Source organism: Ixodes scapularis, unplaced genomic scaffold (assembly GCF_016920785.2).
Source record: "Ixodes scapularis isolate PalLabHiFi unplaced genomic scaffold, ASM1692078v2 PGA_scaffold0__279_contigs__length_252992795, whole genome shotgun sequence".
NCBI lineage: Eukaryota > Metazoa > Arthropoda > Arachnida > Ixodida > Ixodidae > Ixodes > Ixodes scapularis.
In genome coordinates this window covers 245,182,126-245,197,280 of record NW_024609835.1, presented here as the reverse complement: position 1 = coordinate 245,197,280, position 15,155 = coordinate 245,182,126, and the positions used below count along the sequence as shown (strand labels likewise).

The window sequence follows — 15,155 nt, the reverse complement described above, 5'->3', positions numbered from 1 at the left end:
GAGGGCAGGCTTCCCTGCCCATAATCATTTCGAATCCCCAGGGGACTCTTGTAGTACCCCATTCTCTTTCCCCTTGCTCGCTCCTTCTATCTGAGAGAGGATATTCCTTCCGAAGGGGTGCTAGCGCACGTTGTGGGTGTTGTCACGCCGTCTAACTCCCTCGAACTCCCCTCCTTTCTTAGAGTGTATATAGCGTCCGCTGCGCCCCCATCTGAAGGAAAACGCAGTGCAGCAGGACGCTGCTAGGGGAGATGTGTAATTTTTCGCAGTCGGTTTCTATTTCTTGCTTCTTTTCTTTGTCGGAATCACGTTTCGACTACTTTCCGCAGTCTTTTTCATTTTCCAAGCAGCAACTTCCTCAGCAACTAAAGCAATCCGCCTATGAATTCATTTATTCCCGCGAAATAAAGACCTTGCCAGCGACGCGAACGCGGACAAATATGTGAGTGCGCCTTTCGTCACGCTACACGGCAACGAAAGTATCTACCGCGAAGGGCCACACCAGTGGTGGACGGATGAGAGAAGAGGAAGTTGATGTTTCGCTTGCAAGATCCAAAAGTGTGATTTTCGGTTATACAATCAGAGGAAGAGAAATTGTTCCTGAATTCAATTAAATGCAGTATAGACGAAGAAAAATATTATATTAATTGAACAGTTCCCCTAGTCCAGCGGTGTGATTGCCTTTTCTCTCTCTATGTGGCATTCCTTCGTGTTCAGCTGGCACAGTTAACGAGAGCAGCAGCGCTAGCAGCGGCGTTTCTCGTATTAAAAGTGGCAACGAATAAAATGTATTAAAAAATTCAACCCCCAAGTGCACGGGTTCTAAGGTTCGGATATGCCAGTGCGCTGTCACTGCTGTCACATGGTTCGGCGATGCTGTGCTCCTCTTCTCGTAGTGAAGGATGATGGTGCTTGGTGTCGCAGGTGTGAGTTACGGTCGGGCACGTGCTGCTGACAAAAGATTTTTTTCCCATCGTAGAAGCTTCCTGTTAATAACCACCGCTGGTCTTGGTCATTCGCTTCGCCAGCTGGGAATTTACCTGAGCGCCTGCAACTGTGCGATTTTAATGTGTCACATGTGGAAGTCCGCTGCCGCTGCTGCTAAATGCTCGAAAGGATGCACAAACGTAATTTAAATGAATTGAAAGCTAATTTACTCGGAATTAGACAAATTTCATTACAAGTATTTTGCAACATACGGCAATTAATTTACTGTAACGTTTACATCACGTCGGTACGTTCAAGAAAACCCTTCCCCCTCTCGTATTTACGTTGGTGATCCCAAAAGAATGTGCCGTCTTTGTGGCTGGCAATATAAAAATTAGGCAGATAACGCATTTTCAGGTGTCATCGCTTTCGGTCTAACCCGCATTTTTAATTTGTGTTTGCTGGCTGGGGTATTTTAAAGGATACGTATTTAAAGGTAACCATAGTTATGTAAAAACAAAGGTGGGGAATAATGATCGATATGCGGAACTACAGACCTATAGAGTTTTACAATTTTTTTTAAGACAGGTAATTAAAAACATTTGCTTTCGCGAATGGTGAAGAGTTTAGATAACTACAATAGAATCGCTTCGTGAAAGTTGGTTTCGCAAGGGCCAGTCACAGAGCTTGCTATCTTGGAACAAAATATTCATATATTTGCGTAACTTTGAGCATAAGAACCGGCTCCTGTTATTTTTATTGATTTTACTTAAGACTTCGGTTACTTGGATCATGTATTTCAATTAAAGACCAGAAAAAAAATTATCCGGACAAGCAACAGCTCAGATAGACTCATGTATTGCTCATCGCCAAGAATACGTTGGGATTAACGGCCGCACTTCGCATGTTACCATACACCCGACGCGGATGGTGTTTGACAGGGCATTACTTTCTACCTTTTATTTTCCACTCGGTTGATAAACGCGGTTGTTAGAGTTTATAGAAATATAAATGTTTTGTTTACGTTTATGGCACCAGTTTATTTTTCCCATGCAACTGCGTCCCCACGCAGATAGAAAGGGCAATCAAAATAGGGTGGAGCTTGCTAGCTAAAACAAAACAAATGCCTTACAAATGTAAGTTAAGGAAAGTACGACGGTTTGCTTTTGGTCGATGAATAAGACTATATATTACCAGTGATATTGAGTTTACCGTATGTTCTATACTATAATCCGCACCCGATGTATAGCCCGCAGGGGCTGGTTTCAGATGAAAAAAAAAAGACTTTCCTTAGATAGTTTTCACCCGATGCATAGAAAGCACGTAGTGTCTAATACGAACGTAAAAATTATCACACACAACGCATCTTGAAAATTTTCACAAAGAAACTTGTATCATTCACACATCACCAGTAATATACTCTGTTGTTTATAAAAATATTGTCACGTCTCGTCAAAGTGAACGATCTATAAAAATACGCACCTGTAGATAGTCCGCACCGGGTAAAGTTTCCACTTTTAAACCTTCATAGTACGTGAACTATACACTGGCAAATACAGTACTTGGACGAAAATAATAATAATAATAATAATAATAATAATAATAATGTGTTTTATTCCCATTACAAATACGTGTAAAAAATGCTGGCCTACAAAAGCGGATTCCTGCTTGTGCGTAGGACCAGACAATCGAGCGAAATACATATCAATACATCATGATAAAAAATCGAACGAGTAGAATGTGGCCATTGATACCAACATTAATACAAAACAGAGCCAAAATTCGGCACAAACCAAAATGAACACAACTTTCGAAATCATTAAGAGGCAAGTATGCAGTAAAGCAGTGGTTATGGAGGTAATGAGAGGCACCAATTTTTTATTTCTTTTTTAGTACTTTTATCGAATTTATTTTCATTAAAGGCTCAGTGAGCTCACTTAATAAGGTGGGAATAAAATGAGCTCTGCATCTTTTTACGTATCGCGTGTAAATTCTGGGGATTTTAAACCTTTCTTTGCGCCTTAGGTCCCTAGACTTGTCCACTGCAACCTTGAACGTTGCATCGTAAAAATAATTTATAAACGTAACATATATATGAAAATTTTTAAAGAATACAATTTGGAGCTTCTTCGCTTTATCTTTCATATCTAATGTTCCGTCCGGAGTTCCGTATGTAATGTTGTTCACCATATGTTTTAAAATTCTGTCTATTGCATTTGTCTTGTACGGAGAACAGTGCCCATATAAAGTGATTCCATATCGTAGAATTGATTCAACTAACGACCCGTACACCAGAAGTCTTATCTTTACGCTGCACAAGCTTCTTATTCTGTACAGATATGCTGAAAGGGCACGTAGTCTTTTAGTCACAAATTTTACATGGTGATTCCATGATAAATGTTCGTCCACGTATAATCCTAGATATTTTATACAATTATCGTATGGCAAAGGGTTACAAGTACAGTTATCACACGGTGTCGAATGAAGTAAAATTCTAGGTGACATATCAACACGTTTATGAGAGTTTCGGAAGCACAGTAACTTAGTTTCGGCAAAATTTACTGAAATGGCGTTAGAGTTAAACCAACCTATTAGTTCATTTATATTATATAATAGAGGTTGTGACTAGATCTAATACACTTAGGGGCATTAGAAAGGTATTTAACTCGGTCCTACATGCGTTCGTGATATAGGAGCTCGGAACTCTTATATCACGCTGTTCCTCTCCACATTTCATAAAAAGAGGAACAGCGCTGATTTCGTATATTGGTGTAGGCACTCTGTGCTTCCAAGGAAACGTATGGGTCCAACTGCCTATACCCGAATCAGAGAAGAAGATGGCCGAGAGCCTCGACAGGCAGGCCTTGCGTGACATCACGGGCCTATACGCCAGTTTACAGCGATCGTGGAACTAAACATACATGCCCATCTCTACACTCTTTAGGACCGAGCAGAAGTGGCTTCTTGCACTTCAGCGGCTCCGAGTGGAGAGCACCAAGGCCAGCAGTCGCATCTTGCAGGCATCGGGATAAAACGTTGAACGCAAGTGTGCGCTAAGTCTACTTCCCTTCCCATGGACGCGATAGACATTACACACCACAAACCACCTGCGAAAATCATAAAACAAAACAGACAGCGCGAAAAGAAAAAAAAAAAAAAAGCACCAGCGATTCGCCATGAAAGGGAAGTGATCCCGGGCGACGGGACGCCGCTGCACTTCTACACTTATGCTGCACAGAAGGGTGACCACACTGCAATCGCATGATGCTACGACGTGACCCAATTGGGACGGGCACTGAGACTTTGGGACAGGAAATGAAGCGGAGCTTCAGGCGTTGGTCCTAGCTATGGGGAATGTCCAGAGAAGCTTACTGGACACGTAGGCACACATAGGTCACCCTCCTTGAACTCGTAGTTGCAGAACGGTAGACAGCCGTATTCTTGAACGGGCCTCCACTCGAACCTCCACCTCGACTCAGTGGAGTGGAGGAAAGAAGCGCGCCTCCACTCGAGGAGCCATTGGGCTGCAGAGACGCGCCTCGGCGTTTCCTCGAGTGAGGAGCTCCTCGAGAAACCCTCCTCCACTCGAGGCAACTCGAGGAGACGTGACAGGCGTCTGGTTACGAGGTTGTAGTAAAAAGTTAAGTTGAAAACATTATTGTGGTGTGAAATATGAACATATTAGTTCATCTTGTTGGAAGGGAAACATTTTAATAGCATTGCAGTGCGAGTTTGCAAGAGCTTTTCTTCGAAGCGCGAATGTTTTATGCGTTGTAGCCGATAACAGCAACAAGCGTTCTCCAGTCTGGCAACAGCGGCGCCCGCGACTTCTGTTTTCCGCGCCTCGCCAGCCTCGCCCAGCCGCCCAGCCTTCCGTCTTTGCTTCGGTCGCCTAAAGAAAGGTTCGTATCTGCCCGACTGTCTTGCTTTTGACGTCTAACGATTATCTTCCACCCTTCTTCTTTCTTCAGAGCAACCACAGTCCCACAGTGTTTTCCAACGATGCCTAAGCAATCCGCGAACGAAGGAAGGATTGTCTACACGAGGGAGGAGCGCGATCTCCTCCGAGCACTTGTTCAAAAATACTGGAAAGTTATAGAAGATAAAAGAACTAACAACTCCTCGAAAGAGGCTAAACTTGAAGCATGGGAAAAACTCTGCACTGAGTATAACTGCCAGCCGAATGTCCGTCCAAGGGACGTTAAACAACTAAAAAAGTGTTGGGATAACGCTAAATCCAGATGGAAAAAAAGTGACTCGGAGGAGAAGCGCGACATCCACGCAACAGGTATGTGGTTCATTTCTACTTTCGGCAAAATAACGCAGTGCGTTCGCAGAATCATGACACGATGTGTCTGCTTAAATAACTCTGCAGAGGAATTTTATGTGGCCACCTGCGACGTCCGCAGGAGAATACTTTGTCGCTCTATCTGGTGCTTGTGCTGACATCGACAACCTGCGTTTTTGTGTTGTGCAACATTTAAGCGACCATTGCACTGAGCATTATGGTTGAGCTACACCACCCTAACCCGAGTTTCGACTTTGTCTTGAGCTGATTTAGAGAAGCAATCTGAATGTGTAAATAAAAACCGGTGCACAAAACTGGCACTATAGTACACGTTACATGAATTGAGCCAAGCAGGCAATCTTTATGGATGCTCTTGTTTGTTTTTTTTTGTGCCAAGCTTGTTTTTTGCATGTTGCTGGTTTAATTGTATGTCATCTCTCATTTCTTAACTGTGACGATCTAGGAACAGCCATTATAAGGAGTATTCACCTGCGGCTTATGCGCAGGTTTCGTGGGGTGCGTTCTGGGTACATCGCCATCTTTGTACCCTTGACAGCTGCACCAGGACCAGCCGCACTACACCACAAATCTTTCCCCAAATTCTTTGAAACCGGAATTTGCAGCGCCAGTATGGTGTCGTGCGTGATGGTTGACTGCCGCACCAAGTTGCAATTGAAGAAACTGGAGGAAAGCAAGCCTGCAAACTCCCCGTTACTTTAAGATTCTGAGAGTCCGAACACACGAGTGTGGGAAAGCACGGTACCTCAATGCGAATGGCTTGCGCGCATCGACCGAGAAGGTGTCGACAAGTACCAATGTTTTCAAGGCACTTCGTCCCGGGTAAGTGTCGGCACCATTTGTTTTGTCGGACATCAGCAGTAAGATTTCCACAAAACGTTGCCTGTCACTGCTGCTCATTGCGACGTGTGTCACATGTAGTTTTCGACGGACCGAGCGACAGCGGATCTTGTCTCGAGCTTGGAAGGAATGAAAAAAAGAGCCATAGGGGAGTGCAGTGAGAGTGTGACTCTTTTCGCCTGAGCAGTGGTAACTAGAAAGCGACAGGAATAAACTCGGAAGCGGAGATTTCTTTCGATGTTGGTTTTCTGGCGCTCCTGCGATAAGCTCACATTCGAGTTTCTTAAGCATGTTTTTTTATTGTGACCGACTAGCAACTAGCTCTAAAGTATGAACCAGATATAAGTGATTCTTCCAGACAAAGCGACGCGACAGGACCCCCTGTCACTCGGTCCGTCGAAACAACAAGCAAGCGATGCAAGTCGCAATGAGCAGCAGCGACGGGCGATGGGCGAAGCTTTGTGGAAATCTTGCTGCTAATGTCCGACGAAAGCAAATGGTGCCAACGCTCACCCGAGGCGAAGTACCTTGAACACACTTGTCTTCGTCAAAAACATTCAGGTTGATTCACACAAGTCATTTGCATTGCCTTCTCACGGAGAGTGACCGTGCTTTCTCGCACTCGTGTGTTCAGGCTCTCGGAATCTTGAAAAAAATGGGAGTCCGCAAGCTTGCTCTCCTCTTTTTTGTTGTTCAACTGCGACTTTGTGCAGCAGCCGACCGTCATGCAGGACACCATACTGGCGCTGCGAATTCTGGTGTCACCGAAACCAGAGAAAGATTAGTGAAAATAAAACTCTCTGTGAAACTTTTAGATAGACTGTAAGCAGTTACTTGTAAACAGTGAGGTCAACCAGTGATTTGTGCTAACATGCTAAGCTGGGATCAATTTATTTGAAAACTTATGTATGTTCGTAACATGGCTGTAGTTGATCACATTGAACCTCTGTAGCATTTTCTATACAGATTGTGAAACAGCACAATCATTATGTCATCACTTTTTATTCTTGCAGTTTAGTGTCAAACTACAAATTTTACTGGCTTAGTTGTGGCATGATTCCTTGTCCTTTCTGTGTTGTGCCCTGTACATCTTAGCTCATGGATGCTGTCACATAATGTACGCCGCAGGAGGGGGCCCCCGTACCTGCCGGCCCATGAGCCCTTCCCTCCAGCTTGTGGGGGCACTGGCGTCCCACATGGCGACACGGCTGGGAAACCCGCACGACAGCGACTGTGCCCATGCTGACCAGCCGGTGCTGTCACTGCCGCCGGCTGCCATGCTGGAAGCAATGGTTGACCAGCGCGCCAACTTGGACATGATGCCGGGTAAAAGTTTTGACTTATGACTGCATTTGCCATGCAGAAACTAAATAGCTCCAAGCGAGCAAGCATTTGTTTTCTGAGGAGCGCTCTCCTGGCGGTTTTCCTCCATACTAATGCCGACGTCAGGACTCGTCCATGTGAAGCAAACAGGGGGGAGCCCATCAACGCAAAGGAAATGCTGTTATCAACCGCGTCTTCTAAGCGTGGTCTTATTGAAAAGGAAGAACGCCAGCTCGCTTGGAGCTATTTAGTTTCTGCGTGACTGTAGATATAGAAATCGGTTTAGAGGTTAGTTACTACTAGGCTGCCTATTTTGTTGTGTTTATTTCTGAGAAAACTGCTGATGTTCTTCCGTTTATTTGGTGTTTCATTTTTGGTGAGCTGTTTATAGGAATAAAACTGGGATTATGGGTCAACGAATATCACCCGCCCCTACAATGAATGTAGCAGTTGCGCAGCGGGCACCTTCCCATAATCCTCCTTGTCACAAAATGTAACTCAAGCTGTTTACGTTAGCTGTTAGAATGCGCGCTTTGTATCTCCAGCTAGCTCTGCCTAGTAGCTTGAATGCGATGCTCATCCCAAATGCATATGCTGTGTTCATAATGACACTTCATACGGTGACTGGATTCGATGCGCCTAAGTCGCCTTTATGTAGACACGGCTGGAGTCCAGTTTGCACTGTATACCAGTTTGACTCTGTTAGCCTTCGCATCATTCACTGTGGAAAGCTTCATTGTTTAGCACCACCATCCATAACCAAGCCAATGAAGATAAATGGTGTAATAATGCAACTATGAACTAGCCACAACACTGGAAGAGGTACAGAACAGGATCCCTCAAGCAGATTACACCAGCAGCTGGCATTCAACATTTCCATAATGGGTTCACATTCTCTCGTATCTACCCCCTGCCTGTAACACTCACAGCATCTATGTGTTGTGCCTGTCCAGATTCTCCTGCCTTGCCCGCTTCGCCTGCATCGCCACCACTGGACTGGGGTGACAGCATGGAGCCGGCATTTGCTGCATCGCCACCCAGGCCCCCAAACCCTCCGTCTCCTCAACCGACCCGTGTGGCCCCCCGAGCGAAACCGGCTGTAGGCCGCGTCGCAGCTTTTGAGGCGATGTTGGCTCCAGAAACGAATGCCCGTGTGGCCGCCCTGGAGAGGGAGGAGCTGCGCAAGGAGGAGCTGCACCAGTTGCAGGTGCAGCTGCTTCGTGGCCAGCAGCAGCGTATCGAGCTGGAACTTGAGCTGCTCCAGCTCGACAAGCGAATTAAGCTGCAACAGCTGCTTGCTCTCGAAGCAAAAACACAAGATTAGGTGGATTTTTTTTAGCGTTGCATTTTAGTTTATTACATTAAGTTTCACTTTCTTTTTGTGTATGGTTGGTTTTTTAAAGGGTATTAATTCGTTCATTTTGTCCCTGTTTAGTAAAGTCTTCTTTCTTTTTTCCTTTTTTTAACTTGGTGGTGTAATATTCATTTGTAGTGAACTTTCTATACAAAAGGGCAGTTGCATCAACTTTCGATGCATTCTCTCAAAGAAAAGGAGGTAGCCCAGTATTTTGTTTCTTTCTTTACGCCGATTTTTTAAGAGAGGAAGTAATTATGATGCAAGTGTTCAGGCAGGGGGAAGTTAGTCGGCCCCAATAAGTGTCTATCCACATACTCCAAGCTGTGATGCTTTAACACATACTGCCACCGGCCCCCCTGGAGGAAGCGTAGCAATATATTTTTTTCTTATGTACAAACAGATGTTGCCAGCACTTTACCATTGTTCTATTGCCATGTTGGTTTTATTATTGTGTGATTTGTGCATGCTGTCTTGTGAATTAAATGTTGTGAACCATCATTGAATTCAGACGTGTCCCATTTACTGTCAAAACATTCGTGCCATAAACCCTATATGGACTTATGCCACCACCCAGAATAAAGTCAACACCATCTTGACTAGCCAAGGTTTGCTCACTGCCTTTTTGTGGCCCACTGCAAAGTGCCAGTGCAGCAATTGGGCCCAAGCTTGCAGCCGACTACATACTGATATATTAATTGCATAGTCCCAGCCAAAACCTGATGTGCTCAATTACTCCCACTGAAAAGTAGTGCGACACCACCAGCATTGAAGTGCAGCGGCCCTGCACGTTCACATTGTTTAATACTGTTGGGACGCCCTTGACCAGCAACAACTGAGAGTGTCCTCCCAAGGTATCGCTGCGTTGTTGCATTATGCATTCTAACCTAAAGCCCTTCAGGTGTGAACCCAGTTGCAAGATAAGGTTTCAAGCATCTTTAAGAACAGGTTTATTCCACACAAAAAATCTGTACAAAATAGGGAGCATGTGCCCTTCAAGAAAAGGTTCACATGTCTACCGTCAGATGCCTGGCAAACTTCCATGCAAAAGTAAAGACAACACACAAATCCGTCAAAACGTCCACACAACACTGACAACACCATCAGAAGCTAAACAAAATGAAACCACGAAACAGCTTCCACCCTTCGACAGCGGCACTGAAGGCAGACGTCGAAATAATAAAGCCACTATTTTGATGTTTTACGGAAGTGACGTCACAGTTGTCAAAATAATTTGAGAAATATTTTGACGGTCGACATTGAAATAGTCGATGCTCGGCTTAAAACCTTCCCCCTTTCCCCCGGTTCTTTATGCCCATCTCTCCCTAGCCAACCCCCCTCCCTCCCCCCACACACTAACAAAATTCTGGCTACATTGCTGTTGTTTTCACAATGCACCTAGTATGTAAAACTCCTAGAAATAATCTGTGCCCGTTTCCATGCCCCGTTGATGGTGTCCACGGGGTCCGGAGTCTGTGGCAGGTGGGGCTGCCTCCGACGTCGTTGAGGGGGAACTGGTGGAGTGGGCATAGGTGGGGGACACGGCTCATTCCGCAGGCGGGCCAAGTTGTGCAGTGCAGCACAAGCCGTGATTATCACGGCTGACCGTTCAGGCTTGTGCTGCAACCGCATGTCGAGGCACGGAAACCGCCTTTTCCACACACCAAAGGCCCGCTCCACCGAGTTCCTGGTCCGGATGTGGGCCTTTTGGTACCTACGTGAGAAGAATGATGAACTATCAGAGATCTCTCTACTGCTGCAACCACCGACAGAGTGAGAACGGCAGGGTGTGTCTTTTGAACGCCTGGCTTCTTGCATGTGCTCTACGCCTTGCAATGTGCTTTGGCTGTGTGTGTGTGTCCAAGGTGCACGAGATGCTACAATGCTGGCTAGGGTAAGACACTGAAGCTGGAGTTGGGACAACTGAAACTCCTCCCTGCTGTTCTCACCTTGTCAGTTACTATATACATTGTTGCTTCACATTGAAGCGATACAGTAGTTTTTAGGTAGAAAATGCGACACTGATTTGTATAGCGGTCTATCGCTGATAAATGCTCTGACCAATGTTCTTGGCAGAAAGTACCGAGTAGGATAATGTTGCTCTAGATATAGACACACAGCTCTCTCCTGTGGGCGGTTAATGTCTCTTTGCGCTTTCAGAGTTGCATAAGGTAACTCAAAGCATCAGTCCGGGTGATACGGGTATGCCATACGGTATGGACCCTTTCTGCGAGCTGCATTTTGGCACTGCTTCTTTCCGGAGGCTACGGCTTTGTGTATGGTGTGTTGTTGGGGGATGCTTCCTACATTATTGTCTGCTAGAGTGGAACACTAAGCCATAGTCCCACTTTGGCAACAAACACCAAGAAGCAACACTGACCAGTTCCACTGAGCGACAATGTTGTCGAGCACTGTGCGCTTGCCATCCGATTTGCCAAAGATGTGACAATCACATGCAGACAAGAAAACGATTAACGTCTGGGTCTGTTTTCATAAACCAATTGTACAGATAAGTTTGCGGAAACAAAATGAAAAGATGGAATTGTAAGTGCAGCTGATACATCAATTTTGGGTTAGCTTTAAATCTCATGATTTCTTCCAGCAGTGTAGTGCATACCTTTCCTCTGGACTTTTGGCTGCCCCTGGAGTGGCCAGTGGAGTCATGAGGTAGGTGGTGCAGGCATAGCCTGCATCTCCCAGCAGTACCCCGGGTACACGCTGGTGCTCGTACAGGACCCGTGCACGACTGTTGTCAAAGATCCGACTGTCGTGCACGGAGCCTGGCCAGCTGGCCACGATGTCGTAGAACTGGAGCTGGGGTCCCGTGATGGCCTGAGGGGGGGAAAGGAACAGCATTGGGATGAGCAGGCTGGCGTGGTATCAAAACAGACACATTTTTAGATCCAGATACCGTAAAATCCGGAGAGATGCCCTACCCCTATTTCTGGCTTGAACCACCGAAGGATAGCCCACTCCTAGTAATAGTAGTGTTGGGATCAATGATGGCCTCAGAACGTTGCTGGCTGGGAAGTACAGTCATCTTTACTTCGTTGCCCCTTGCCACCATAACAAGCTTGGAAGGGATACGACCTAATATTGACAATTTTTTAAAACTTTTCTTGATGTCGCATTGAAAGTTAGCCCACTCCATATTTTCAGCCGATATGCTCTTGAAGTTAGATGGTCTATCTCGGGATTTTATGGTATACTCAGCGAGTAAGTGCAGTTGCCAGCTTTGCAAATGAGGAGTTAATGACACAATAGTTAGTGCCCTGACTATGTCATGCAAATATAACGAAGCATGGCAAGGCCTCATTCCTTGTTATCAGAGATCCAGTAGATGATTGCTCGACCACCCATTAGCTTGAACGATTATCACATTCCTTGGTGTAAGCACCATATGGTTCTCATTTCTCTGTAGAAGTAACACAATCCTTGGTTTGTAAGCCACACCACTCGAGTTAAGACACAATATAGATTATTAAATATACAAGTTTTATGTTGTAGGGATGTCTTTTTTCATTAATTATTTACTGTTGGCTATGTGAAAGGAATTTACTTTTACTGTGCCATATTTCCCTGCCTTCACATCACAAGTGGAACGCCGTTCGGACTTTATTTATTATTATTATTATTTTTTTTTTTTACTATGCTGTGTTTTATAATGTCACCATTCTCTTTATTTATTTGTTTTACGGTAAGAGCACAAGCAAAAATGAACTTACTTGCACGTTGATGGAAAAGTACCCTTTTCTGTTACGGTAGACTTCGCCATCGGGACCACCAGGCCCCTTGATCCTAACGTGAGTACAATCAATGCACCCAGTCACTCCGGGAAACTTCTTCAGAGCATAAAACTCTAGCATCACGCGATCGAAGTCCGTCGCGGTGCTGGGGAACTTCACGAGTCGTCGGAACAGGGTGCCGGCGATGAGTCGCGACACCCGCTCGACAACCCGACACACTGTCGGCTGCGACACGGCGACGAGGTCGCCGGTGACGACCTGGAATGTCCCAGCGCCGTAGAATCTCAGCGCGATGAGAAGCTGAAGCATTGGAGGGACCGGCAGACCGCGATTGCTCGCGCACTCCTCTAGCGACAGGGACTCCAGGAGGCTTGCCACTGTCGCTTTGGTGAAGCGGTAGCGCGCGAGAAATTCGCGGTCGTTGAACACCTCCAGAGGGTTCAGCCGGTCCCTCAAACGACGCCGCGGCACTGGGACACTCTCATCTTGGTGGTCGTAAAGGATTTCTTCTGCTCTAAGGACGAAATCCACGAAGTCGCAGAACGATCTGTCGGCCGCCATTACCTCCTGGGACCGACTCGAGTTTCGAGGAGCTGCTCGAGGAAGCGCCGGACCTACCTTGAGATTTTCGAGGAAAGAGTCGAGTATTTCCTCGAGTCGAGGAGCGTTTGGAGTGGAGGTCGGTTTATGAAGCGCAAAACCGGCCTCAAGTGGAGTTTCGAGTCGAGTTTGAGTCGAGTTCGAGTCGAGGCCCGTTTATGAATTCGGCTGAGAGACTGCGTGCCATTCTTCAAACCAAAACCGAAATGAACCCTGTTACTGTGAGGGCGCATCTCAAACTGCCGTCTTATATGCGTCTACTCAACTTTTTTTACAGCGTTCGCTCTATTAAATTGGAAGAAGTTGAGGGCTTTGTAAGTGGAGTTGATTTTGGCATTCTTGTAAGTAACATTCTTCAAACCATTTTTTTTAATGTTGGTAACTAAGATGGATCATGTTTTAAATTCAAGGTAACCTGCACCAAACATGTTTTAGAGCGCAGCTCTTAGGCGGCAATTTCCGGCTTGTGCGTCGGCGTCGTCGTCGCCGTAACCGCGCGTTACATTGTGGGACGTTTCCCATAATGACGTCACAAAGGTCACAAGGAAGGAGAAGAAGAAGGAAGATATTTTTCCGCTAAATTTATCGGGAACATCTTCCGCTAGATTTAACGGGAAAAATTACCCACTAAATTTAGAGGAAACATTTCCCGGATACAGTAAGCGAAAAAATTCCCCGGTAAACTTAGCGGAAATATTTCCGCGCTAACATTAGCGGTAACATTTCCCCGCTCAATTTAGCAGAAAAAATTGGCCACTAAATTTAGTGGGGAAATTTCTCCGCTAAATTTAGCAAAAAAACTTCCCCGCTAAATTTAGTAAAACAATTTCCCCGCTAAATTTAACGAAACAATCGCCAGCTACGTTTAGCGGAAGCATTTCTCTCCTACATTTAGCGAAACAATTTTCCGTCTAAATTTAGCAGGGAATATTTTGAACTCAATTTAGCGCAAAATGTAGTGAAAATCTCTTGCTAAATGAAAGGTGCGCAGGAGAGGACAGTACCAGGGAGAGTCGCTTCATCCCCCTCCCCATCATTGCTCATGACGTCCCCGTCGGGGATTCCTTTGTCCTCCTTAGAGTCATTGGCACTCAGCTTGCACTGTTAGCAAAAATAACACGCCCAGACGTGTAAACCGTTGTCCCATAGCGGACACGTCGAAACGTGTTCGTTTTACACGAGGCCACCTGTGTTTTTCGTCTACACATGAGGTGCTGTGTAAACTTAACACGCTACACCGTGTCTGCCTTCCGCAAAACCGTTTCGAGCGTGTCCCTTATGAAACATGACGGCCAGCGGCCGAGAACAGGCGAGAGACGAGCCCAGCGAGCCGCGCGCCTTTCAGCCGAATTGAAAGCACACAGGGCGCGTTCATTCTCGTTCGATGTCTTTTATACACAGTAAAGTCTCCAAGCGGCGGACGTAGCTACTTGCAAAGGTACGTACGGGAGTTGTCGGCGGTCGGCGGCGTCGGTAGCTTCAACGAGCCGCTAAACAAAAAAAAAAAAAAAAAAAGGAACGAATGCCGAACTTACATGGATAAATAACTTGAGCAAACTATTTATAATCGGGCGGTAACTTACGCCACCTATCGAAATTTCTAGCAGCCTGTTTAAAAAAAAAAAAAAGACGAGTCTGTTAACTCTGCAAACGACCACGACTACACAGCAACCCTACATACAACGCAGGCAACACAGCACACAGCACCGACATGTACACAAACACAACAACCGACACTGCCGACACTACGCCCGACACTTCCCACTCGATATCCATTTTTCCCCGCGGCGCATTTAAGCTTGACATGTGCGGGTGAGCTCTTTGGTCGCTGTCCATTACAGATTTATAGAAGAATACACAAAACACGGCGCAATGGACAGCCGTGTGTTAGAACTGTTTGCATTTAAAAAGTATGGAGGCAAAATCTATAATGTTAGTCCGTTGCAATAAATAACGATATGTTAACAATAAATCTTAAACCGGTCATGAAGAAGTTCAAATGTTTGTTATTTTCTTGCTTGACCAGTGTTATGAGCAGTCCGACCAGCTAAATCAGATA

General features: G+C 45.6%; 2 protein-coding genes across 2 annotated transcripts; one reads left to right on the top strand and one right to left on the bottom strand.

Moving 5' to 3' along the window:
* The first annotated feature begins 4,755 nt into the window (after nt 1-4,755).
* LOC115316338 (myb/SANT-like DNA-binding domain-containing protein 3) lies at nt 4,756-8,863 on the top strand. Its single transcript, XM_029975734.2, has 4 exons — nt 4,756-4,829; nt 4,899-5,215; nt 7,202-7,399; nt 8,350-8,863. The coding sequence occupies exons 2-4, from the start codon at nt 4,930-4,932 to the stop codon at nt 8,718-8,720; spliced, it is 855 nt and encodes a 284-aa protein (XP_029831594.1). The 5' UTR covers nt 4,756-4,829; nt 4,899-4,929; the 3' UTR covers nt 8,721-8,863.
* Nucleotides 8,864-10,148: 1,285 nt separating this feature from the next.
* Nucleotides 10,149-13,100, bottom strand: LOC115316339 (putative nuclease HARBI1). Its single transcript, XM_029975736.4, has 3 exons — nt 12,476-13,100; nt 11,368-11,582; nt 10,149-10,464 (listed from the first exon to the last, which is right to left on the bottom strand). The coding sequence occupies exons 1-3, from the start codon at nt 13,055-13,057 to the stop codon at nt 10,149-10,151; spliced, it is 1,113 nt and encodes a 370-aa protein (XP_029831596.2). The 5' UTR covers nt 13,058-13,100.
* Nucleotides 13,101-15,155: the final 2,055 nt, after the last annotated feature.

What these genes read in the sequence shown, in the direction of transcription:
- LOC115316338 (XM_029975734.2), top strand. Translation starts at nt 4,930, where the DNA reads ATGCCTAAGCAATCCGCGAACGAAGGAAGGATTGTCTACACGAGGGAG. An exon ending in GCGCGACATCCACGCAACAG is followed by an intron (nt 5,216 to 7,201) that starts GTATGTGGTTCA and finishes TGTACGCCGCAG; the next exon opens with GAGGGGGCCCCCGTACCTGC. An exon ending in CAACTTGGACATGATGCCGG is followed by an intron (nt 7,400 to 8,349) that starts GTAAAAGTTTTG and finishes GTGCCTGTCCAG; the next exon opens with ATTCTCCTGCCTTGCCCGCT.
- LOC115316339 (XM_029975736.4), bottom strand. Translation starts at nt 13,057, where the DNA reads ATGGCGGCCGACAGATCGTTCTGCGACTTCGTGGATTTCGTCCTTAGA. An exon ending in ACTTTTCCATCAACGTGCAA is followed by an intron (nt 11,583 to 12,475) that starts GTAAGTTCATTT and finishes TCCCCCCCTCAG; the next exon opens with GCCATCACGGGACCCCAGCT. An exon ending in GCCAAAAGTCCAGAGGAAAG is followed by an intron (nt 10,465 to 11,367) that starts GTATGCACTACA and finishes CTTCTCACGTAG; the next exon opens with GTACCAAAAGGCCCACATCC.